At 39.8% G+C, this 26,262-nt stretch overlaps 1 protein-coding gene and 1 long non-coding RNA gene across 4 annotated transcripts in view; one reads left to right on the plus strand and one right to left on the minus strand.

Moving 5' to 3' along the window:
* Positions 1-26,262, plus strand: part of LOC142406824 (uncharacterized) — a 292,658-nt gene that overhangs the window by 129,726 nt on the left and 136,670 nt on the right. The window lies entirely within an intron of this gene.
* The window catches only part of RSPO2 (R-spondin 2), a 140,245-nt gene that overhangs the window by 47,758 nt on the left and 66,225 nt on the right, over positions 1-26,262 (minus strand). For all 3 annotated transcript variants that reach the window (XM_075495132.1, XM_075495134.1, XM_075495133.1), the window contains exon 2: positions 6,480-6,668. In XM_075495132.1, the coding sequence (XP_075351247.1) occupies positions 6,480-6,668 (189 nt within the window). The remainder of the gene's footprint in view (positions 1-6,479; positions 6,669-26,262) is intronic.

Below are 26,262 nucleotides of genomic sequence, written 5' to 3' on the forward strand. Positions count from 1 at the left end.
GACAAGATATATAACTTCTCCAATGGAAAGTCTACTGATACTGTGCAATCTCTTAATTTAGGCTGACAGGAGAGTAAGAGTTTGAATGACTGACATTTCAGTAGAGCACGAGGGTAGATTATAGTACGTAAAAGTGCCTCCATGCTTGAGATCCGTTACAGAATATGCTCAAGAAAGAAACATAACTCCATGAGCTAATACTGTGCCGCTCCTCAGTCAATAGCCAGGAAACCTACCAAACTGAAGGACCAAAGTCTTTGGTTCTACAGAGGAGAAAAAGAAAAAAGGATCATAATCTCTCCCTTCAAAAAGGCCATTGTCAGAAAAGAATCCAAAGACAGGAATTCAAAACATCTTTGACTTTGCTTACTGAGACAGAGTGGCAAAAGATAAGTTATGTACAGGACTTAGGAACCAAAGTCCCCTTTTCCTTAGTTTTCAGTGACCTCTAGCACCCCATGGCACTTCAGAAATAATTTTCTTCTGAAGTGTTTTTGCACATACACCAGATTTTTTTAAAAAGTAATAGCTATAAGCCATGTTTCAGTCAAGGTTAGGGCAATCAATCTTATCCATAAGAAGTACATTTAGCTAGGCAGCAATAAAACATTTGTATTTAGGCTTTATAGTCTCCATTTATATTGAGTCAAATGTTCCCCTGCCATTTACTTGAATATCAAAAAACCAAATCTGATTGACATGGATGAAACTTACAATATTTATAGAAAACTACATAAATGGTACATTAAAGAACTCTGGAAGGAGAAAGCCCGGATTACAAATCATGCCCAAATTAGAGATACATTTTAAGCAGATGAACCACAGTGACATTAAAAGATTTTCATGACCTGCTTTGGCTTCCTAACAGTCATGATAAGCCACTCTTACTCATTCTTCTTTTAAAATAAGCATTAAAGAATTGACAGACTTACATTTTAGAGAAGGAATCAAAAGCCCAGGAGTTCAAAATACAAATTCAGATATTGAATTAAATTTAGACTCAGGTACATATGCTTGTTATTGCAAAAAAAGAGTATGTGCTCCTATAAACAGCTTCTTTCTGTGCTATACTTACAGAGAGCATAATGCTACCAAAACAGCTACTACCCTTCCATAGTAAATTTATCACCAGCTTATAAGGTGATGCAGAATAAGCTGAATGGTAGGGAAATATAATGCCTTTGAAGCTCAAAATAAAGCATAAAATGCTCCATATTGAGATGCACGTGCTTCATATTTTAACATACCTTAACAAGAAGGTTTACTATATTACTTTCTCATACTCAGTGCAATATGATGAATTTTAGGGTCAAAAGATGTCTATCTCAACTGTAAAAAGTAGTTACTCATTTGTAAAGTATTTTTACTGATATGCATAATCTGAAAATTTTACACAAGCCTTATTTTGCCTTTGTGAAAGATCCATATTCTGTAGTGTTTCCATTATCACCTTGTCCCTTTCCAAACGTAATCAATGTGATTGACTATCCATCCATAACTCCCTTCATAACAAAGATATTTTGTAGTGCACGTAGTGGAAAAGACAGCTGGTCAGTTCCTAGTAATGTTAATAACAATGACAATTCACAGCAAGTTCTGCTCCACATGAAACGCAGACACCAGCGAAGGGCAGTTGAGTATGGGAAGGGAAAGTGAGAACACGTGAGGAGATCTGCATGAGTAGAAACCAGCAACCACCAGCGTATGAAAGGGAACTGTACTGAACGCCTTCGAGACAGAGAGGTAATGATCATATTTTGCAAAGAGAAGCTGCAGACTGAAGCTGGGGAAGGAAACATGGCATTCCTAAATTGGAGGGCTTGGTAGCCTTTGCACTGAAATGGGGTCCTTGCTTGAGGCATCCCATTGTGTTTAAGAAGTCAAAGTGATAGATGATAATTCTCTACCGTTAGCGCTTCCCTTTTGCAGGTCAAACTCAGTCTTTCCATTGAAGTATCATTCCAGAGGAGCCTCTGGGCCTGTAACTTGTGAGGTTGGTTGTGGGAGTGACAACTGTTGCCTGGTCCAAAGCACCTAATACTTTGGTCTTTCACACTGGGTACTGACTCACAGCGCCCTACCCTTCTTGCCTCAGATCTCTCTGCCTCTTCTACCCCAGAACCTCCTAACTTCACCTATCCCCTGACTGTCCCCATGCCCGTCACACTCACTCCTTCCAACTCCTGCTGCTCAGTAAAACAGCATTGGTGCTACAGACTTGACTTCACACTGCCATCCTGACGTGTCCGTTGGTACTCCACACCAGTCTGTCATTGCCCAGCACCACCTTCTGTGCTAATCCTCTCCAGAATTTCCTGAGCTAGGAGAAACTTCAAAAATCCAGATAGACGACATGTTTTATAACTCACCTTGAGGACACAAGGGCACATGAGGGACAAAGACTGTGCTAGTGCTAACAAGAGCAGGAAACAGAGGCAAGATGCTGAAGAAAGCCATGATGTGAGCAGTTCTCATAGTGCATGGAGTATCAATTGAACAACCAATGGAAAGAAAGACCAAAACTTTCAGGAAAATCACTGAGGAGACAGTGAGGAGTGGAGGAAAATCACAAGCAAAAGAGCTTTAGACTACAAGGGAATATCTACAATAGCTAGCTATTTAACCTCCTAAGAAGATGTGGCTTAGGCAGTTGCAGTTTTATTATTATTATTATACAAATAAAGATTTTTAGGCTACAACTTTGGCAGGGACTGAACATGAGTGCCAGAGAATGATACACACAGTCACTTGGCCGTAACAGGTCCTGAAGTTTATCACAGGTCTACCATTTCAGAGAGAAATGCTTGGAATACAACATCCTAATTATAAAATACTATAGTGAGAATATTTTTTAAAAATAAATTCATTTAATAAACACTTAGCGATACATTTCTAGTATCTAATCTTGATTCATTATTAGTTGAGATCTTTTAAATAAATGCCAAACCACAGTGCTTTCAGTTAGTACTTTACAAATATACAATTGCCCTATTAAATCTAAATTGACTACAGATTTAATAAATCTTAATTCAAAGCACTATGATGATTTTTGTTGCCAGACAGATGGAAGAAAACCCTTCCGTCAAAACACGAAGTAAGGCCGAAAAAAAAAATTCCAAATAAAAAAAAAATCCAAATCCATTTGAAGGATGAAAAGAGAGTGGAAGAGATAGGGAGGGGGAAAAATGCCTATAAAATAATGATAGGTAGACCTCAATTTCTGGCCATCCAACTTCATTTCAAAATCCCAAATGCTGTATTAAGCTTGTTTTTAAAAGATAAAGCCATATTTGAAGGAAAAAAACACAAAAGTAATGAAAACTATTTCTAAAAATCAGAAAAAATATTTTATTTAAAGCAAATAATGCTGCCCCTATGGTAATTGAACCCTCTGACAGTTACAATTACACTGGCTACAATAGTCTCAGAAGGTCATATGCTCTTCTATACTACATAAGAAATAGTCAAGCCATGATATATTAATGATGTCTTGTTATTTTGTAACAAAGTTAAAAAAAAAATCATTATCTTTCTTAATACAGTGACTTAACAACATGTGTTTAATAAATGCTCAATTTGTTTAAAATCTCCTCTTTATCTTGTTTTTACTTAAGGCGCATGGAAGGGGAAATTATAATTTTAGCTATGTCGGGCCCTCCTGTGAGAAAGAAGGTGAACCTAAACAAATGGAGGAGCCAACCAAAGCTGAAGGGAGCTGTAATTTCTAAAGTCTGAGTGCTTCCTCCCCCTAAAATTGTAGAGGTTACTATGGATACAGACTAAGTTGAAAGGTTCAAGATAGGCTTGATCCATTAATCAGACCAATGTTAAACCAACCACCCAGGTGACAGATTTCATCTTACTCTTTAATTCAGTTTTGTTTTTTTCTCAGGAGATTATTTCTTCTTGGAGCAGTTCAGTTCAAAGTCATTAATTACCAAAATTTCTTGGAAGTTTAACAAAGTGTAGCTCTTCTCTTGGGCATTCTTCTACAGAAGAGACTCAACACTTTCCAATTTTGTGTCCAAATGGTACTGCATTCTCGTACTGCAGTGTTCAGGAGGAAAATCATCTCCAGCAGGAAACTCTACATCGATTTCAAGAGACAAGCAGTCTCAAAATGACATGATTCACTGTTACTAGAAAAACAGTCTAGAACCACTTAGCAAATTCAAGACACACATACTGCTTACATGTAGAAAAGAAAATTAGTCTTGAAATCCAAAATTTCCATCCTTTTAGAGCTGCTACACTTGGCTGTGGTATTTATTGTGTTACATTTGGCCCTAACTATGTTTGGCTTTTAAAATCATGTCAACATTTTCCATAAAAATATGTTCTATAGCTTCTCTAACAAAAATGGGCAAGTGTTTCAGTAATAAAATGTTAAACAGCTTTTGTGCCTATAAAGATATTAATAGGGCAGAAATCATTTCAACTTATGTAATTCAAGCCCTGTAACTCCCAGAAGGATTTTAACATAGCCAGAATTTTTATTATTTTTAGCTGAGATAATACAATCTGGGCAATGGAGTCTGTAACTAAGCGTACCTAAAAGTATCTAACATCAAGTAGGAAGAAACCTATTTTTTAAGAATGTTTATTTTAACTCAACTTCAATCCACAAAATGTCTGTGTGTCCACAATGCAATGTATGTGCCATGCAAGATCACCAAACCAAGAACAAAAATGAAGATGTGATTTATAAATACACCAGTTGGCAGTTACACTAAAATAAGAATATACAATACAAAAATCATTGGAGGAGAACCAGGGCTGGTCAGTAAATGCAACTGCATCATTATTCTCACAGAGGGAGACTGTCAAAGGCATGAGGGCGAGCTAAATACCCAGTGCTCAACACATGCCAATATGGGTTGGACACAACTCGCATTTATGCTTTTCAAAACCAATCCTGTAATTCAGGGAAAAAGGCCACTTTCTGTAAGTGGTAAAAACGAAAAAAAGTTATATTGAGTTCACCATCCGCTTTCTGCAAATAACTTTTTTTTCTTTTTAAGAAAGTCAAAAAAAAGACTGCCAGTACAGACTGCTTTTCCTATCTCACAAGCACAGTACAGGCTAACATAGACAAATTCATCTTTGTCCCAAAACTGTAACTATATGCAAAAACATTTTTACACGGGCAAGTTTTTGCAGCCCAGTTTTGAAAGGTTTGAAGTGGACGAGTTGCTGAATTCACAAACGTGTTATGAAAATTAAGGCCAAGATCCTAAATTACTTTTCAGAAAGGATACATAAACCATATACTGGTCTCATTTAATTTTTCATCAAAACCTAGCCACCTGGTACAGATTAGGCAGCACTCAGCAATATTACATAGCAGTTGGGAACACAACGTGAAGAATACCATATCCACGGAGCCCGCGCAGGGAGTGGGGACAAAGAGGCGGGACACATTGCACTGGCTGGGACGGGTCCAAGCGCGGCCATGAGTGCTCCCTCTCCAGCCCTGACTGCCACGGAGTGACCTCACGTGGGTCTCAAGTTTATGTGTGATGTGAAAGCCGGGACCCACTTTCTCACAACACGGTGACATGCCGCAGTACTGAGGGGGAGAGTGCCGTGCATTTAACAGACACTTGATTATTCCAGGAAGCAAAGAAAAGCTTTTTCTTACTTCAGGTTCTTAGCTTCGGTGACCTAATTCTGGTTAGGCTATGACACACACACACAAAAACCCCCCATAAATACAAATTAGAGGTAATAGCAATGATTAATAATCCATATGGGTAATACTCCACATATGAACATATGGAAAAATCGATATCGGCACAACTGCCAGACAGTGGTGAAATAATGTGCAGAGGTACCAGAGCACGCATTGGCTTTAACAGTTGTGCTTCTAGGCACAAACATGCAAACAGGGAATCTTGTTGCACATTAGCAGATTGTAAATTTCCAAATAAAATACAGTACTAAAAGTGAAAGGTTGTTTGTTTGTTTTTAATAGTACATCTGTTTTATTAAAAAAGCAACACTTACATATTAAAGCATGTCTGGTGTGAGGTGTCTGGTCACCTGAAATTTGTGTGGGAACAAAAAGCATGACAAGAAGCCCACCCATATATCAGTGCATACACTGACTAGTACCTACACGAGGCACTTATTAACTAATGCTTAATCCTTTTTATTTTCATATAATGGGAATTTGTTTGTTAAAACTAGGAATATCTGCTTAAATCACTATTCTTTCCTAAATTTCCCTTCTAACTAAAGCAATAATAAAAACAACAACAACAACAATAAAAACTAGGTTAATACATCAACTATTTAATCTGCTGGATGTTACATATCTTGGAATGAGCTGGGATGTTCTTTAGCAAAGAAGTTTTACGATGATCTTGAGACATCTGTGAAAACACCATCATGTTCCACAACATATCATCTTAAAAACTGAGCGTGAATTATGGCCTTCCTATAAAAGCAAATGTAAGCGTTCAAATAAAAAAACTCACTTGAACATCTGTTCATATCTGGCGTTCGGAGTCCATAGTACCCTGATGGGCAGGAATGCAAGCATTCACCGTATTGTCTCATTCCTTCTCTTCGTAGGAAGAAGAATAACTTGTGTTGGCATCTGATGCACCCATTATCCTTTGAACAAGACAAACAACCTTTGCAAATTGGATTTGGTCCATAGCTAGCTGCAAAATAAGAAGATAAATTACACTTTAAGATCATTTGGAAATTATTTTGGCTGGAGGTCCTCTTCCCTCTAAAGTGTTACTTATCTACTGCATGATTGCAAGTAGTTTTGAAAGGAAGGTTCTGGAAGTACACTCATTCTCATACATCTGCACTGGCAAGTGAAGAAAAATAAATGCAATCTCTATATTTTTAATTGTATGTAGGGCAATTTAAAGAATTTACACACTTTTAGATAGAAGTACAGGCAAGCAGAGACCAAGCTATATAGAGTTCACCAGTACAACGTAAGTAAAACCCAGGTGCTGAATTCTAGTTTGAAGCTGAGAACATAAGCACACAACAACAGCAAAATGTAAGAACATCAGCACCCTGATATATGCACCCGGAATGATAGGTCCATGGAAATCCAGCAACCACACTAATGCAACTTCTGGCCTATGAAGAGAGCAATATTAAGAGTAACAAACTCTCTACAGTACAGGTACAGTACTAGCAAAACATGCTGCCCCATAGCTCTTGGGGTACTAGAACAGCTGTCTTGCAGTCTCTTCTTCGTCTTTCCAATGAGAGTGTCAAGATGATCATTTCCAAAAAAGAGTAGCAGTTTTAACTTCTAAGAGCCTTCTTTTTCTACAAGTTTCTACCCAAAATGGGCTGAAAACCATATGCACAGACATTACTGAAGGAAGGCGTTTAGCGCAGATTACCATTTTAGGTCACCAGCTGCTGTGCCTTCAACTAATTCTATTCTTTTTTCTTTTTTTTTTTTTTAATTACTTGACTGATACTGCAACACAAACCTTAGCTGCATCACTCTTTGCCCTTATGAGCTTTTACTATCCTGCCTTTCTGCAGAGTCGCAGAACGCTCCCCTGTCCCCGTGTGCTGTCAACTCCTTCTCAGGCACTGAGTCAGCACAGCAGGTTAGCAGAGAGAGGACGGCTCAAGACATTCCTGAAACCAGCATAATTTAACAGGTCTGTTTTAAATATTAAATTGGCCACAGGACTTCACAGAAATTTGCCAGTTCAAACCTGGTTTACTGGAAACAAAAGAAAAATATTATGCAACACAAGGAAAGTGTCTTTGGGGTCTCAAGAGCTTTTTAATACAGGCCACTCTGAGGGCAGCTGGCCAAAAGGGCAAGGACTTTGCCCTTAATTTTAATTGTTACATTTTAAAATATTTAAAAGTATTCACACCCTAACATAGTACTCTGGTACTTTTATCTTGTATGGATGGATAATTGAGGTTGTTCAATGGATGACTGCATCAGCAGAGCTGGGAAAAGAAAAAAGGAAAAGCCCACCACCCTCTGGAACCAGTAGCTGATAAGCTTTACTCTCACCTTCACACATCTGCACACCACATTCCCACTCCCTCTCTGCTCCCGTCCCCCACACATGCCTCTCCAAGTTCAGCACGACAGCACTCAACTCCGATCTTGTACAAAATAATCTTAGTGGGTGGCAAGCAGGACGAGAAGCCAAGTGATCCGGTGTGAAACAGCTCAGCCAGTGGGACACTTTCTGAGTGTTGGAGTCCTCTGGCTCCAGGCTCACCAGGTGAGATCCTCTTGATGGGAATAGCAACCTTACACTCTATTGTATATGTATGATTCTCTGGCTGTTAACCTCTTTGTAATGACACACCCTACCAGACCAATTGCCTTATACTCCTAAACCAGTTCCCATCTCCTGTTGCCTACAAGACCTCAGAAATAACTTTTCCTATAGTTCATCTTGCAACTATTCTCATTCACAATCCACATCTTCAAAGACATAGAAGAGGAGAAACAAACAGATGATGAGCTAGGCCTGGATGCATCCCTCATCTCACTGTCGGCAGGGATTGCCTATCTGTAACCACATCAAATAATACGTGACCACGTACTCCAAAGCAATTGTTGCTTAACACATGGTGGGCAATCCTGTAGACTTCTGAATCCCCTTTTAGTCTCCTTGCATCTCACTGTCAGTAAATCTGTACCTCTGGCTTGTTCAAGGTTCCTCAGAGAAGCCTGTACTTTAACAAAAGAATTAAAAGGAACAAAGCAAAAGTAAAGATGCAAGATGCCTAAATTTATTCACCACTCCAAGTGTTTTTTGGAGTTTGAATCAGCTAAAGTCAGGATCTCATACACAGCATGTTGTTTCTTCCCCAAATCAAGGATTTATTTTTTCTCTATATCCCTCTTGAGCAGCTACGCAATATTGACAAATAACCCAGCTCCCCAGTTCACTTCAGGCTTCAGCCTTGACTGTCCACCCCATGTAGCTGTCACTCCAGCCCTATGCGCTTCTCTGGAGGGAACTAACTCCTTCCAAAACATAACCCATATATGCCCCTGGGGAGAGTCTGCTCCAAGGAATCCTCCACGTAGGCAACATGAACAAGACTGCACCACTCTGCACATAGTCCTCGTACGCTTTTCTACTACTCTGGAGCAGGACCCACCCCTTACACCTGGGCACAAGCTCATTAGGGGTACCCCGTACACTCACACCACCCAACATGTAACAGTTGTCATAAAAACCCACGATCACAGAATCATAGAATGGCTTGGTTGGAAGGGACTTTAAAGATTATCTCGTTCCAACCCTCCTGCCATGGGAAGGGACACCTTCCACTAGACCAGGTTGCTCAAAGCCCCATCCAACCTGGCCTTGAACACTTCCAGGGACGGAGCATCCACAACTTCTCCGGGTGACCTATTCCAGTGCCTCACCACCCTCATAGGCAAGAATTTCTTCCTTATATTGAATCTAAATCTACCGTCTCTCAGTTTAAAGCCATTACCCCTTGTCCTATCACTACATGCCCCTTGTAAAAAGTCCCTCTCCAGCTTTCTTGTAGGCCCACTTCAGGTACTGGAAGGCTGCTAGAAGGTGTCCCCGGACCCTTCTCTTCTCTAGGCTGAACAGCCCCAACTCTCTTAGCCTGTCTTCATAGGAGAGGTGCTCCAGCCCTCTGATCATCTTTGTGGCCCTCCTCTGGACTCGCTCCAACAGCTCCATGTCCTTCTTATGTTGGGGGCCCCAGAGCTGAACACAGTACTCCAGGTGGGGTCTGACCAGAGCAGAGTAGAGGGGCAGAATCACCTCCCTCAACTTGCTGGTCATGCTTCTTTTGATGCAGCCCAGGACACGGCTGGCTTTCTGGGCTGCGAGCACACATTGCTGGGTCATGTTGAGCTTCTCAACAGCCAACACCCCCAAGTCCTTGTCCTCAAGGCTGCTCTCAATCCATTCTCTGCCCAGCCTGTATTTGTGCTTGGGATTGCCCCAACGCATGTGCAGGATCTTGCACTTCGTCTTGCTGAACTTCATGAGGTTTGCATGGGCCCACCTCTCAAATCTGTCAAGGTCCCTCTGGATGGCATCCCTTCCCTCCAGCGTGTCGACCGCACCACACAGCTTGGTGTCGTTGGCAAACTTGCTGAGGGTGCTCTCAATCCTGCTGTCCATGTTGCCAACAAAGATCCAAGCATGCTGTACAATTCTTGCATTATTTCAGAAACTTTGAACAGAGAGAAGGATATATATGACTATGACTTAAGGCCAGGCCAATTGCTGGACAGTATGGGTATAGCTAAAGGCTACTATTCTCAATAGTCTAGTATGGGAAGCAGGGATTACTCTCTTGAGCAGATACATTTGTAGTGTCCATATAGGTCTCATGTCCACCTTCCCTCACTGACCCCCATTAAAGTTCAGACTTCTTGGCTACAAAACGTGTCTCAGTTTGACTCTACTGTCCAACTTTCCTTTATCTATGACTATCCACATGTTACTCTCCTCAAGTACCTCTTTTTTCTATTTCTGGTAAGATGTCTTTGTCGATAACCCTTTGTTCTGCAGACAAATTTAATTATGCTGACTTCCCTGGGCTTGAGCCATAGCTCTGTCCTAAAATACTCTCACATGAAAAGGAGCTAACAGCATGAAATGATCCTCCATTATCCTGTGCTATCCTTTGTTTAGGAGATGGACAGCACATCTTTCACAGCTTCAGGTCAACACAAGATATATGAAAGAGTTCAATAATATAGTAATTTTGTAAGTTGTATATATTTATCCAAAAATTTTAACTTGTGTGTAGGTTCCCCAAACCGTGACATCTAGACTCTCCTTCTTCATCTCCTGAGCAGCCTTAACAAATGATTTGTAATTTCTATGCCTGTATTTTTTTCCCCTCTTATAGGAATACTGTGAGATTCAGTTCATCAAAACTTGTAAACTGCTCTAAAATCCTCAGATGTGAGGTATTATAGATGTGACACATGTATTGTTACTTAAATGAATGATTATTAAACTCACACATTGAATTTGGATAACAGAGTTCAAGATGGTCACCTAGTTAATGGTCACATAGTGATGACTTTCCCTGTTGCTCTCCTAGTTACTAAGTTATAATAAAAACCTAAAAATGCATCAGATATTTTTCTTTTCTTTCTTTACCACAGTAGGCAAAAAAAAAAAACCAACCCACCACTGAAGTATTATACAATGGTAAGGGGAGAGAATATGATTTTTATGCTGTAACACAGAGAGTAAACTTTATGAAAGAATTTGAAAACTTCCCCCTGTGTTGCTTAGGCACCAAACTGAATAATTTCCAGGTATTTTGCATACAGTAAATTATTGTGAAGTGTCTATCACAGAATCAGCGTTCTTCCACTTTGTTGTTTCTTATATTCTTTTCCGAGCTTCATGAGAAGCATACCAACTTCTGGGACCTTTCTGTCAGTTCAACTTGTCCTGAAGCAGGGAAAAATCATGATATGTTCTACTGCTAAATTACTTGGACACTGAACATACACTTTAACAAATCAAATACCGTAGCACTGGTTTTGGTGTCACATAGGCACACCATCTTGAAGATACCAACATAACCTTCTCTTTGCCGCTATGTACACAGGCTATAATTAAGTCCTACAGAATCCCCCCTGCCCCAAAGTCTTCCCTTTCCATCTTGGTTTCTTTACACAGCAAATACATTCTTCTCTCATACAGCTTTTTCAGTTCTCATGTAATTGCTCTTTAAAGGAGAAAGCGAACACCTCTGTGTTCAGCAGAAACATCTATGCGCTTCCTTTTGAATTTCTTCATAACCTCTTCTTTTTTCTTCTGTATTAGACTGCAAGAAAAAATAACAAGCTTACAAAACATGGTCAATCACATTCCAAGTTACCAGCTGCGTGATACGCAATGTAAAACATCACACTACTCTCAGTTCTCACATCTCTATTTCGACCCTGCCTGGAACACCCTCCTCAACTCTGTGTGCCAGGCAGGCAGGTTTCCTCCAGCCAAACCCCTCATGGAAACTCGCTCCTTCCACAAGGCCCACAAATGTTAACCAGTGTCAGAGCGCTGCTGTCGTCACATCGTAAAACCGAAAATGCACACATGCTCTAAGTTAGCACCATCCTCTGGGTCTCAAAGCACATGATTGCCTTGGCTGTCTGTTCAGATTGTAAGGTCCTTGCAGCAGGAGCAATGTTTTGTACAGACACGTAAGTATGTACCCGGGTGTGAACACCGCACATAAACACAAACACACACCTTTATACAAAACACACATTTTCTATTCCTTCTGCTTGCTGCTTCTACCACTATACTCTAGAGCATCTCTATATTTAAAGAAAAAATACAGACTTGATTCCCTATGTTGCTATGTTATTTTAAATCTGGGATTAAATTTGCCAAGTTTGAAAAGGTTACTTGAGAACACAGACTAGTACCCAAACACTGAATGAAACACTTCTGAACTCTAAGGGTGTTCAAAGTTTCATGGTTTGGATCCATATCAAGTAAAATCAAATGTCAGCTAATTACTTTAACTCTTGTCTGGATCAAATGTATTTAAGCCATATTGCTGAAGTGGTTTTAAGTGAATTGTTATGACTATTTGAAATCACAAGAGAATCAACAGTACAAAATGAGTCTAGCCCGTTCCCCACAAGAATACAAGTTGTTTTGTAAGCAACAGAACTAAGAGCATTTGATTTCCTACGATCTTACTGTCTTGCAGCCACACCACAACAACTAATTTCTGTCTTTCTTGTATACCCACTTGTTAGGTGTCACAAACCTCTTTCGAACCTGGTCCTTCAGCTCACCACAAGAACCTGGTATTTTTACACTTCTGTAAAAACCAGGCTGAAACGGACAAATGAATCCAAAACCAATTGGAGAAAGAGGAGTGCCTGGCAGAGAAACAAGCAGTAGAAAAAGTCATTACCTAAACATCATTTCTTTAGGCTAACATGCTCATTATGTTCCTAATATCACTCGCTGCCTTGTCATTGTGTCACTATTTGGCAGTCTTCGGTCTTTTGAACTCTCTGAAGTCAGAAACTGGGCTTACTGGTACAATGGCCAGCTTAATGGCACTCTTGCCCTAACTGGGATTGTAGCCACATAAACACTGGTAACTGGATTTTAGTTCAGATCTAGCAGGAATGTCTCTGAGACACTTATCACTGCAAACATGAGGTGTGCAGATGGGACTCAGAGGGGGGAAGCAACTAAAAGACCAGTACAAGCTGCACTTATTGCCAAAAGAGTAGATTTCGTAATCCTGAATTCAATTAATGCTATAAAGGTATCTCATACATATCTCAATAAAACGAACTAAAATACACTCATGCTTGGCATATGTCTTCAGGTTATCAAAGAATGGAACAAAGAATACAGCTTTACAGGTACACCAATATTGTAGAGTATACCAGTGTGCTAACACTGTAAGACTGCAAGGTCATTATAGTTAAAAAACATCTGATGGGCTATGAACAGAAGCTGGCCAAGAAAAATACCTATTTTTCATTAGAGCTGTGTAAGTTTTGGACAGAAAACTTCAATAACAAAACAAAACAAAAAAAAAAAAGAAAAAAATTGACTAGCTTGACTCTAGTCATTGTCTTAGGTTAAGAGAATTAAGAGATTCAAGGTCAAAGGGGATTTTTGTGACCAATTAGCCCAATGCCCCGTACAAAGAAGCCACAGAACTTGCACTTTACTAAAACATATCATTTAAGAAACCATTCAATCTTGATTTTTAAATTGCCAGTGGTAAGGAAACCACCACAACCTTTGTTAAGATATCATAGGGGCTAATCACTCTCACTGTTGAAAATCTGCAGTGGAATTTTGAACTTCAAATAGCAACCACTGAACCTTTTTATATCTTTGCCTGCCAGATTGTTAACAGTTTTTCAATGTTTTTTCCCCAATGCAGACACTCTGATCAGGTCAAGCCTTAGCCTTCTCATGGGTAAGATAAACAGAGCAAGATTCCAGAATGTCTCACCGCAAGGCAAAGTATCCAGTCCTTTGATCAATCCCTTACCATTTTATCAACAGGCTTATGGACACCAAAAAAAGAGCTCAGCAACGGAAAAGCGATTGTACCAGTGCCAAATACAGAAGTGATATAACTTCTCTACTATTCCTAGATATTACTCGCCCGAAACATTCATGTGTTATGTAAATTTTTTTGACCACAAAGACTCTGCTTCCCAAGTACCACGCTGCTCTGAGTAGGAAGCAGCCATTTTCTGGAGTTACGCAGGAGATCACCCTGTGCTATCTTTCTCAGGACACCGGTCCTTAACCACTCAGGACCATTCTCTCTGAAGTCGTCCGCAACTCAGAAAACCCACATGTTCCCGGCTCTTCTTCTGAAGACAGACTAACTGTAGGGTGGCATTTCACTTCAATGAGTCTGGTATAAATCTCAAATTTATGCTCATAAGTGAACAATTTTGCCTGCTTATTATGAAACCATTTCTTCAGTTCCTTTGGAGGTCTTAATTATATTTTCAATACCACAATTTTATGCTTAAACTACTGTCATTTGTCAGCTCATTTCATTCTCTCGTTATATAATGTCCTTCTGATTTTTCTAGTCTAGGCCTCAGAAGACTTGCCTTCATTCCATCTATATTCAAAAGACAGTGGACTTTTATTCCACTTCCAAATCAAAACATTTTACTTTTGCTACATGGCTATCCAGCTGAATACTTTCAGAATTTTCTGTACTGTTTTCACCACCACCACGGTAGGGAGAATCACTGTGAAGATCAGTTAGATATTATTCTCCTTCAGGACCCTGGCAAGTCTCCAGAAATCACCGACATGTTGAGATATTCTGCAATATTTAGTCACTATAGGCATTATCAGCATTGCATACTGACTACCAAATTCAGAAGCCTACTTTATTAATAAAATGACACGTATGCTGGTTTCAGGATGCCTTGGTTGCTTAGATATTTTAAGAACATTACTGACTTTCTTTCCAGCTGGGCTAAATTGCCAGTCACAGAGGTATCTCATCTTTCTTCATTCAACCTTCTGGAGCTTTTGAAAGGCATCTCTCACAGTTTAATTTCTGGATACCCACTATCAACTGGAAACATTTAACTCCCTTTGTCCTCTTCTGTCTGCTGTTCACAGCCTACCAGTCCTCACCTGCCTTCGACTCTACTGAATGCTGCTTCCTCCTCCTACTTCTGACGTGAATCCTCCTCCACAATTTCTCCCTGTTCAGTTCCTCGGGGGACAGTTCCTCTCTCCCTGACAATGGAGCAGCAATGCTTCCTCAGTCTGGTTGCTCAGACCTCTTCCATTTCCCCAGTGTTCCCCAGTGACAGTACTTGTCCTTTCAGTCCAGAAATCCAGCACAGTCAACAATTTACATTTTATGCACAGGAAGTCCTTTCTGGCTACCGGATGGAAAAAAAATACGGAACATCTGTTGCAGGTCACAAACACCACTCCATCACCTGCCATCCTAAAAAGCAAGTATAGAAATAGACACAGACAGGAAAGTGTCTCACTCTCTGTTCAAATGTCCTAGAAAATATTAGCTTTTATTGCTGATTGCTGTTCACAGATTCACCAGTTTTATCCTAGGTCTTCCTGCTGTCGCTGACAGAGAGTAATTCAACACTCACACTTGAAACACTGGGGATAAAAGGTCCAAGCATCACAGACACAAAGTGCATGCAGAGACAAAAAAAAAGGTAAAATAAAATAAACTTTAAAAAGCCCTCTTCCCCATATGTTCATGCATACAGGCCAGATACATAGCCTGTTCAGAAAAAAACCCAATAACCAAGCCTTACCAGCCCACTGGATCACAAATACCACTCACAGGAGGTATTTGTCTTGAAGTCTAGGCCCCCCCGCAATACTTGGTGTTCAAAAGTCTTACATGATGCACATTCATGTCCATGTTGCCAATCTCATTTCTGAGTTTTAATTTATAGGCCAATCTACTTCAGCTATAGTAAGAAACTGCATTACGCCAAGTAATGGACCAGGCATCTTTAATCCATTCAAGCTGTTGATTTGTAAAGCCTCTGCTTCAGTTATCACACTGAGAAGAGTCTCTCCAAGATACCTCTGTTTCATCTGCTTATGAGTTGCTAGAATGATGCTTTTTTAGGAACCCTGTAGTCCAGCAGTACCAAACCATGGCCAATACGTGCCCATCACTGTACTGTTTGCACAGCTGTGGGCAGTTTTGTCTGCTCCAAATCTCGAAATTCTTTGTCTTACATGACATCTTCAGTCTCTGTAAAAGCATCCAGGATACAAGCTTTAAATAAACTTCCATCAGGTAGTTTTATGATTTAGGATACTTTATAAGCCCAAGATACTTTAATTAAATGCTGGTAGCTTCATGTATAGTAACCTCAAAAAACTCCAACCATAAAACCCAAGAGGATTTTTAATATGCAATAGTTTTGAAGGATAACTTGTCTTCAAATTTCTCTTATTTAGAATTTAGATTAATTACACTTTCAGCTTTCTACAGGTCTATAGAGTAAAACATAGAAATCTCCCAAAGCCACTACTTAAGAAGAAGGAAATAATCACATCTGAGGTTCTGGGTTGTTCCCCAAACTCCAGCAATTCAGACATGTAGGCAAAGCACAAGTCATTACCTTTGGCAACAGCACAGATTAATTACATCTGATGAAAACTGCATAAATCAGTTGATGGGACAGAGACCAGACCCCTAGCCTACTCTACCCCTAGGATCTACCCCAATGTCCGGCTCTCTCTGGCACGCCCTTCGTGCAGTGGCAACGCTCTTTTGCCTTAGTGGCACAGCGGGCTGGTTTCAGCCAAGGGATGTCTACAGCTCCCTTCCCACCAGACCACCACTCTATCACTCGCCAGTCGCAGCTCTCCTGCAGACAACGAAGTGCAAAGGAGTGTGAATACTGAGCAGCCTAGCTGCTCGGCACCGGGAGCTCTGCACCTGCACAGAGCTGACCTTAAACCATCTACAGCAGGAATTAGGAATTTTCAAAACCAATTGCTGTGTCCTCCCAAACAAGCTTTTGAAAAACATGTTCCTCACTAAGGCTTTATCTCTTTTTCACTTACATCTCCTATCTCTCACCTACGTATGAGGCCCAGGAGCTCCTTCTAGGTCTTGTATGTAGGAAGAGGGAGACAGGGAAGACAGTACGTGACAACCCCCACGTTCCCCAGCTTATTTTGAGTGGGAAGTTTATTTGCCTTCCCTTGAAAATAAATCACATCATTGGGAAGCATGAGCAGATGCTCAGAGGCTGGTAGTTCCACTTCTAATACAGAAGAAATAGTCATACTCCTTCCAGAGACTATACCTTGGACCAACTCTTTATATATGGTGTTAATGTAGAAGCTGTGAAGAGAAACAAAACTAAAATACAAATGCTCCTTTACTTCCTTCATAACACCACACTGGTGGGGAGGTCTGGTCAGTGGGATTCCACAAGGCAGCGTATTTCCACCTCTCAGGTGGATAAAAGTCACTTTGACACCAGTCTGAGACCTTTCCATTTCAGGGTCCCGTGCTACAGTCATCCAGAAATGCACACGCTGTAACAGTCTATTTCTTAACTACAAAATTTCACAGAAATGCACAGGAATGCATTTTCCCCATGTATATATTCTGTGTGCCACTATCTGATGGCACATTCAACTGCAAATTTCATCCAGCATATTGCTGCTGCAAATCAACATCTGGGACAGAAATTCTATGGAACAAAGTCCCAGGCATTTAAACAGATTCATTTTTTTCCAAGCCTTTTAATATCTAGAATATTTCAGCTAGCTGCTGTGAATAAGATTCATCTCTAGCATGCAGGTGAATAAACAGAGATTTAATTTTTTCCCCTTTGATGGCGTGTTTACTTTGTCTTCTATTGTAAGTTATAACTTTTCCAAGCACTGAAAACTGCAGGGATCCAATGTAGAGGCGTTCCAACAAAAACACAGTTCCAAACCCAGATCCACCCAAACCGCTGAAGACAAAACATTATTGGAAGCACTAAAGCTAAAGAGGTGAAGATCCAGAACACTGCTTAAGACACAAAGTACAATGACATACAAGAAGATTTTACGTATGATGCATATTTCACTTTGCCATTTCATACTTTTACTGAACAATTCCTAAAAAGGTAGAAAAGATTGAGGAACAGAAAAAAAACATAGTTAGAGAAGGAGCCCAAACCTTTCTTTTCACTTCCTGGAAGATTAAATTCAATGTATTTTACAAGTGATAGATATCAAATCTGGACTCTGAAGCTAGATAATCCATACAGCAAATCCAACAGAAATAAACAAAGGCAAAGATTATATTGTTTTTTTCATTGTTATATTAGGCAGCACTAAACTAATGACTACATGCTTAACTATTGTTTAGTATCATGTTTTTATTGTACAACAGGAACCAGCATGTAAAGGAAATGCCAAACAAAAAAATATTTGACTCTGATAGTTACTGTGTAACAGTGAAGAACACGCCTTATTTCTCCAGTTTATATAACAGTGAACACACTGGTTAGTGTTTCATAAATACCAAACTTCTGAAATGTTGAACAACATGAAAATGGAGCTTTCTGTTTTTTGGTTTGTTTGGTGGTTTTTTTGGTTTTTGTTGTTTTTTGTTTTTTTTTTTTTAAAAGAATATCATGAAATTGAAAGGTACAGAAAGTGGTACCCTCTAAGAATGAAGAAATATAAGGTTTAGATAGTTGGGAATAGTCTGGAAGATTTAATGGCCTCAGACATAAGAAGCTGAGTAGGAAACTTTAAAATGCAAGTAAGGTTATCTTCACAGTATCAGAAGTCTTGCAGAAGAAATGTTGTACAGGTCCTTACACTGAGCAAAAGACAGTTCCAAGCAAAGCTTCAGTGCAGGTCTGCACAACCAGATTTGCCAGATGTCCAAGCCTGATGGAGGCAACCTGGGTTTCAGGTTGGGCATTAGGTTGAGAATGAAGCTTGGACCACACAGAAGTAAAATTGCTCCCCACAGTATTTCAGAGGACTAGGCTGGTAGTCTCCAGGTAGATATGACAAGTCTGTATAGAAACCCATTTGGGTAGTATGTAGACACAGCACTGCATTTCCTCAGCTACAGCAGCTGACAGAGTAGTCAATGATGATGTTTGCCCTAGAAAACCAATAGCATTTACAAGCTCCCAGGTGGGGTGCTTCAGCTGAACCCATTTCAACTCTGTACTGAAGCACTAGGCAGAGAGTAGATACTGCTCTCCCCTTGCCCGTTTTCCACAGGAAGGAAATTCGAAGCTAGATGGACACTGTGGTTCCTCCAACAGCTACCCAGTTTCATTAAGTCCAGGACTCCCAGTGGCATCACAACACACCTGAACAGGTAAAGGAAGGCACAGCCATTTCAAGCCCCAGCTGGATAAAGCCCCAACTAACCTGGTCTGGCCTAACATCTGACTCTGCTTGGAGCAGGAGATTGGTAAGGGAGGTCTCTTCCAGACTGACTTATCCTGGGGTCCTATGACCTGCATCTGAAGTACCAGATTTCACTTCTTGCTTGAAGGAGGCAGCTTGAGCTATATGATGTGCAACACACTTCTGATGGAGGAGGAACAAGCAACAAAGCACACGGACGTATGGAAAGTTTTCTGGATGTCCAGACACATTCCTTTTCACAGGAGATCTCAGGGAGGGAGGCAACAAGTATCAATGAATGAAATGGAAACAAAGCATTTTGGAAATGTGCTGTAATTGCAAATAAGGGAACCTAAAGGATATCTTCACAGCTGGAAGTATCCTTTCCCACACAAAGTGAGCCATCTTAAGAGAAAAAAGCTCACCAGAGGAAAAGACCTATAGGTAGCAATGCAGCTCAGCTCAAATGAGATGAAATTCAGGAAAGAACAAGACAACATCCACCATTGGCCAAAACCCCCCGAAAGTTCCCCCTAGAGATACCTTTCTTTTGAAAAAAGCAGAGATGTTCCAGAAGGGCAGGTGGCAACTTCCTGCCTCCTGTAAGCAGGGGACCTCCCCCACAAGGACAAGCCACCCTGCCCTGCATTGACACTAGAACAGAGCTTCCATTATTGCACTCCTAGAATGAGAATTTGGATACGGATACCCACCTTGTATTACCAAGACTGAGGATAAAAGGCTGTATGTTCAAATGCTGAAAATCCCACCCACTCTCCCTCGTTCCAGGAGGTGAGACTCTGGTAAGTGGTGACGGGGACAGCATTCTGCAACGGACAATTACCCTTTCGTGTCACACACACAGAAGTACAGCAACTCCATGGCCTATAAAGCTCACTCACAAGACTAAAATGTTAGTACTGGTGGACTTTCAGCCCTCCCAAGACATCAGGATAAATTCTTCCTTAGCCATCAGCTATCAGAAAAGAAAAATGGCATCCCAGGAAACTTTGGCATTGGAGAAATCTGATATGAGCTATGTCTGATATATTTTATGTCTTAAATGTCTGAGCATTTAAGAACGTTATCTAGAGTTTCTTTAATAAGGTGGGGTCTTTTTGTATTTCTAAAGAGCACTACCTTAGCGTGCTTATATGGGGCAGTTCAAAGTTAGATTAAATTTTAAGACAAAAAACAGGTAAATGCTGATCAAAAATTAGCATTTGACAACGTACCTGTGAGTTTTGGACTCGCTACATTTCCACTGTACAAGCAGTACATAGCATAAGCCAGAAATGTGATTATGTGAAACTTTGCAAGGGCCAAATTTGCCAAGCTTAAATTACTTGTTGGCATGATTGACTGGAAACAAAAATTAGAAGTTGGGAAGAGTTAAAATTGGTAATTGTTTAAGGATATTCTACTGGATGAATAACAAGCCATAGTACCACAAATACCAAACCAAAGAAAATGTAGGGCAAAAAAGACCATTCTGACTTAAAAAAAAAAAAATTATGTGGAAGTGGTATTAAAGCACAGTTTCAAAGGACAGAAAAACAAGACGTAAATAGCAAATAATGTAAGTTAAAAAATGAAGATAATTGACAAATAACCTAAAGGGATCAAAAAAACCCAACCAAAAAAACCAACTCCACCCCTCTAAACCCTCAAATCCCAAAACTCAACAGTGAATAGAGACCAGAATAACAAACCATATTTCTAACACTTAAAATAACAGTCAGAGAAAGCAAAAGAGCCTAACAGTTACATCTCGTGTTTGGAATAAAGCAGGATGTATCCACCCAATGTGATAACACAGCTGTAATCAAAAGTTTGCCATCCATACAAAAGGAAGCTATGCAAGACCATTTGCCAAAGAGAAAAAAATTTAAGCAACAGTCATTACCAATCAATTGCTAAATGCATTAATTTAATGTTTTCCTTTAGAATTTTTTTTTTTTTTTAATAAATGCTTGAAGACTGAGGAAAGCCTAACAGCGTGGAGGACAGCCTATGTACCAAACAGGGAACTACAGACCGATTCACCTGACATCAATTTCAGAGGAAAAAAAATGGAGTCTTTAAGAAAGTGTTGCATCATTGAGAAGTAGAGACTAAATATACATACATATGTAATAGATAGATAGAATAAGCAAGAGTTTAGATCAAAATAAACTGTTACACTCTACGAGCATAGAAGAAAAGAAAACTGTTGGTGAGTTATATTTTGATTTCTTCAAGTCATCTGACTTAGCACAACATCACATCTTGATTTTAAAACCCAACTCACCGACTAATCTCCAAATGTATACCATATTAAGAAAGAATCAATGCTTACCAAAAAAGCTCCAAAGAATATACAAAATCTTTGCTGGCACAGTCTCCAGATGACAAAAGTTGACGGGGTAACAAGTCATCAGAAGGAACCATTACTGGTACAGAGTCACTTCAGATCTCGACTAAACATTTACAACCTCAAAAATACAGTTGAACAAAGGTAAATATCAACTAGCCAGGGGAAGGGAGGGAGGGAGGGGGTCTATCTTGCTGATGATGACTGGAAGCTGAAGTTAGGCTTGAACTAAAACAGGATGTGTCCACCATGTAATTAAACACTGGAACATGCTACCTGTAAGACAGAGGCAGGGGGAGAAGGGAATGGGAAGAGGTCTGGACTGCCTTGAAGCCCTTGTTAGGGAGACTACCTCTCTCTTCAGAATTTATATGCTTTCACGGCACTTTTGGGATAAACTATTTGGTTCTTGCCCCTGGAGATGTCATGCAAGCACTTCAGAATACATGATCTGTGAGTGTTTGTCGCAGTTTGGATCATCAGTATGCTTTCGTATCCGGAATCCAAGTCATCCCCCATAGACTGAGCTTTGTTCTACATGACAGAGCAGTCCTGGAGCTGCATTTCCTTCAAATTAACCTGAACTGGAAAATATGCTCCAAGTGTACACCTAACATCCTTCAGCAAGTAGTATGCATCCAGTTCATAGGACCAGATTAGAGCTAGCCCAAAGTAAAACCCTGAAACATGTAACGCATGGGCACCAGGTCCCCAGAACTAGTTGTTTAGTTCTACAAATGCACACCCCACTGGACCTCAATTCTTGCTATTGTAGACATGGCCAGTGAGTCTCTCCTGATCCCAGGTAAGACACAAATGCCCAGATTGCCCTCAGTAGTCTCATGCCTGTTAAGACATTAGTTATAAATCACATATAGCCTCATACTTCAAGGCCCTGATAGTAACCTGAAAAGGCTACCAACTTTCACACGCAACCAGCAGATGTAGTTTTCCAAGAATGAGGGAAAATTATTTTTCTTCCTCTGAATGATCACAGACTGGCCATAACTAGGGGCAAGTAACATGCTAGATCAAAACTTGTGTCTAGTTTGTATATGTCCCCCATATACTCAGAGTCAAGCTAGTTATCAGATTACATTCAGAAAGGAATTGTCTTCCATCAAATCAGCATAGACTTGCAGCATGTGGCACAGTTTACCTGCTGGGACTGTCTGGGCAATTTTCATTTAGTTAATGTCTCACCATTCCAAGGACCTGAACTGTTTTGCGGCTGCTTGGTCGCTGCTGTGGTCTGTGACACATAGTCTAGTAACCTGTGAACTGAAGTGCTTTGTGCCAGTTTGAGTCTTTAGACTACACACATCCGAGTAAAAGGTAATAATACTTGGTAATATATTATAATAACAGTCCTTCCTGGTCTTACAAAACAAATGAGGATATGCTAAATAAATCAGTTTCTTTTTTATTCCCTTTTATTATAAAGGCTGTACCTCTGAGAGGAGGAATGAACTACTCAAGGGAGCCCTCAGCTTAGGACGAGATACACCTAGCTTCAAGGAATAATTCAGCCACAGTTGTTTTCATGACTTGAGCAAATACCTTAGCTTTTCTTACTCTGAATTCCTCATTCTTAAAATTGAGATAATAGCACCTCACTATCTCAGAATAAAAGGAATGTTAATGCCTTAAAGTAAGATGTTACATGGGCTTATATCTCACTTAAAAAAAAGGCAGAGGAAAAAAAAAAAAAAAGAGATCAATTCCATTAAAAATGGAAAAACTTCATTTCTGGAGTATTTCATAAAAGAGAAGTTATTTCTCCAAAGTTCTCCCCTCAGCTCTCAAAACACCTCATCCTAGAGACCACCAGAGGTAAAAACTGCGTAAGCCACTGAAAGAAAAGCTACTGAAAAATGCAGACCAGTATTTTCAAATGAGGTACTTGAAACCTGGCAGCTAAATCGATACTTTGATATTCAAACAGGTTTTTATTTTCGACTTTGTTGTACGTTAACAAATTCCAATCATTTCAAATACGTCAGTAGGAGCCAGGACCACTCCAGTTATGAGTCTCCTGGTACAGTTTTCTGAATGATAAATATTTGTTGATAGTTTTCCAGAAAGGAAGGACTGTGTAGTACAGCCTTGGTTGCAACTATAATTAACTGGAAGAAAGAAAACATATGTTCCCACTGGAACCAGGTGATATGAGTTTTCTGTAAAGATAGGCAAAAGCTCTTAAGAATTGGACTATTAGGAAAGTCCATGGAGAGCCCAAAAAGCATCATCTGAGTAAAGAAAATCCTAGCCATAGTGTCATTTAACAAGAGCTCTTAAAAATTAGCAGTACTAAATATGCTCTCATATATATTTGTCCAAAGTCACATACTAGGACCTCAAAAAAAATTAAAAAAAAAAAAAAAAAATCTTCATTCACATAACTATCTGTAAAAAGAAGCCTTGGTGTGGACAGGTCTGGCCTCTAAAATGAGAAGTGAAAATGACTGAGAACAAATTTACTTCATTGCATATACTAATGCAAGCTCATGCACTGAGAAGGAGAGTGCACTCAAATGATGCCCTAATACACCCGTTTTCTTCACACTTACTTCACAGGAAGAAAGCAAAATATTTAAATGCATCTCTCACTTTGGATCTCAGATTTACTTGAGTTTGTAATTCCTTAACATTTTTAGGAGGTATTTGTGACACATAAAGCTGCAGCTGAGAATCATAAGCATGTTTTCATCTCTATCACCAAAGGCAAATTTTTAGGAAGTTCTGACACTTACTTCTGCCTCTGAAAAAAAACATTAAACACATCAATATTTAAATTTATATTTAAAAACTTAACAACTTAAACTGAAACCTCAAGTTACTCACATAATCTCTATAGTGTTGGGTTTTTGTTTGTTTGTTTTTATTATTTTCTGACATTGTGAAGCATACAGAAAACAGGCTATCCTAACCTGAAGTACATTATTAAAAAATGGAATAAATGATGCAGTTAGAATATTCTTCAAATTACAGCACCTCTCCAAAACATGACTACAAAACCAACATTGTGGTGTTCCACACTTGTGCCTCAAGGACTTCCAGAACAAAGTTTGCTCAAGTTATGAGCTGCGCACATGTAAACATGTACATGCACACACATACACATGGATACATATTCCCTGTCAAAACCAGCTCTAGAAAACAACTAATTAAATCATGTCATGGAAGATGCTTGTATCTCCCTCAAAGATTTTGTACTCACTATGCTTTCTATTAAATCACTTAAAAGCATGGCCTCCATTATTAAAGGAGATGTAAATAAAGGCAGAATTTAGGTTGCTAGTGCAATTTATTTCATTATTCTTTAAATATACAAGCTGGAATCTAAAGCATTTTTTGTCACAATGCTGGCTGTGCAAAGCCAACGACAAACACGCACCTTTTAACTCTATGAAGCAAGAATGATAGAGAATGCGTGCAAGATAGTCCAGGAGAAAAGACTTTATCTTATAAAATATTTTTTATATTTTCAAGATTATTTTATCTGTTTTTTAATTCAAAATATAATCAGCATGTCTCAATGTGGTACTATTAACTGTTGCCTAAACACTCATTTTCAGCAGCTATTATTACAATCATCCAGATATAGCATGATCCTAAATGTGAGGCAGCTCCTAATTTTAGTGTCCTCTTATGCCTAGTAAGAAAGATCAGGGTCTCCTTACATTCAGGATCATGGGACAAGACACAATGGTCCATCTCACCAAGATGAAGGACCTGGCATCACCTCCATGAAGGGAGAAGGCTGGGAGCACCAAGCCCTGTACATACGGCAACTGCCAGTGCCTCCCTGAGGAGCTGTAAACTCCTGGCTTACCACGACTGCGTCCACGCTGATCATGACAGGTAGCAGTGATGGTAAGTTTGCGATTCCAGTCAACCCTTTACAGCAGACCTGCCTCCAGCTACTCCCTCTTTCCACCTGAGCAGGAGCACTGGCCCCTGTGACTCTGACCCTGAACTCGGGGCACACCAAACTACAAGGTGACGTTAACTTTGTGGCTGTTTTCCTTTAAAAAAAACTTGTCTTACAACTGCCTGAACATACAATGAAACAGATAAGTCACTGATCAAGATAAAAGATAAATTAGACGATTTAGAATCACCATGGAACATACAGGAGAGAATCATGTGTGATTATCAGACTTATATATTTCATTGCAGCCAGAGGAGAAGACTGGATCTTGGAAAAGCTTCCCCTCTCTGCAAGCTTTCTGTAGGGATTGATGATGCAGTGCAGTCGGGTCAGACTAGGATTCTGGCAAAAAGATATAAAATATCCGGCAAAGAGGGAATGAAAGGGGAGGGGGAAGAGGGAGATAGAGAGAGATATATAGATATATATATATATATATAATGGCACCTTCCTATGCCCATTCTCTCCTCCTACATTCCTCATACATCACTATTCCCTGTGGAGCTATTAAACTCAGCGTATAGCCCCTTACAATTACTATAACCATCTGATTTTTATAACTTCCCACTCCAGGCTTTCATTAACCC

Source organism: Mycteria americana, chromosome 2, assembly GCF_035582795.1.
Source record: "Mycteria americana isolate JAX WOST 10 ecotype Jacksonville Zoo and Gardens chromosome 2, USCA_MyAme_1.0, whole genome shotgun sequence".
NCBI lineage: Eukaryota > Metazoa > Chordata > Aves > Ciconiiformes > Ciconiidae > Mycteria > Mycteria americana.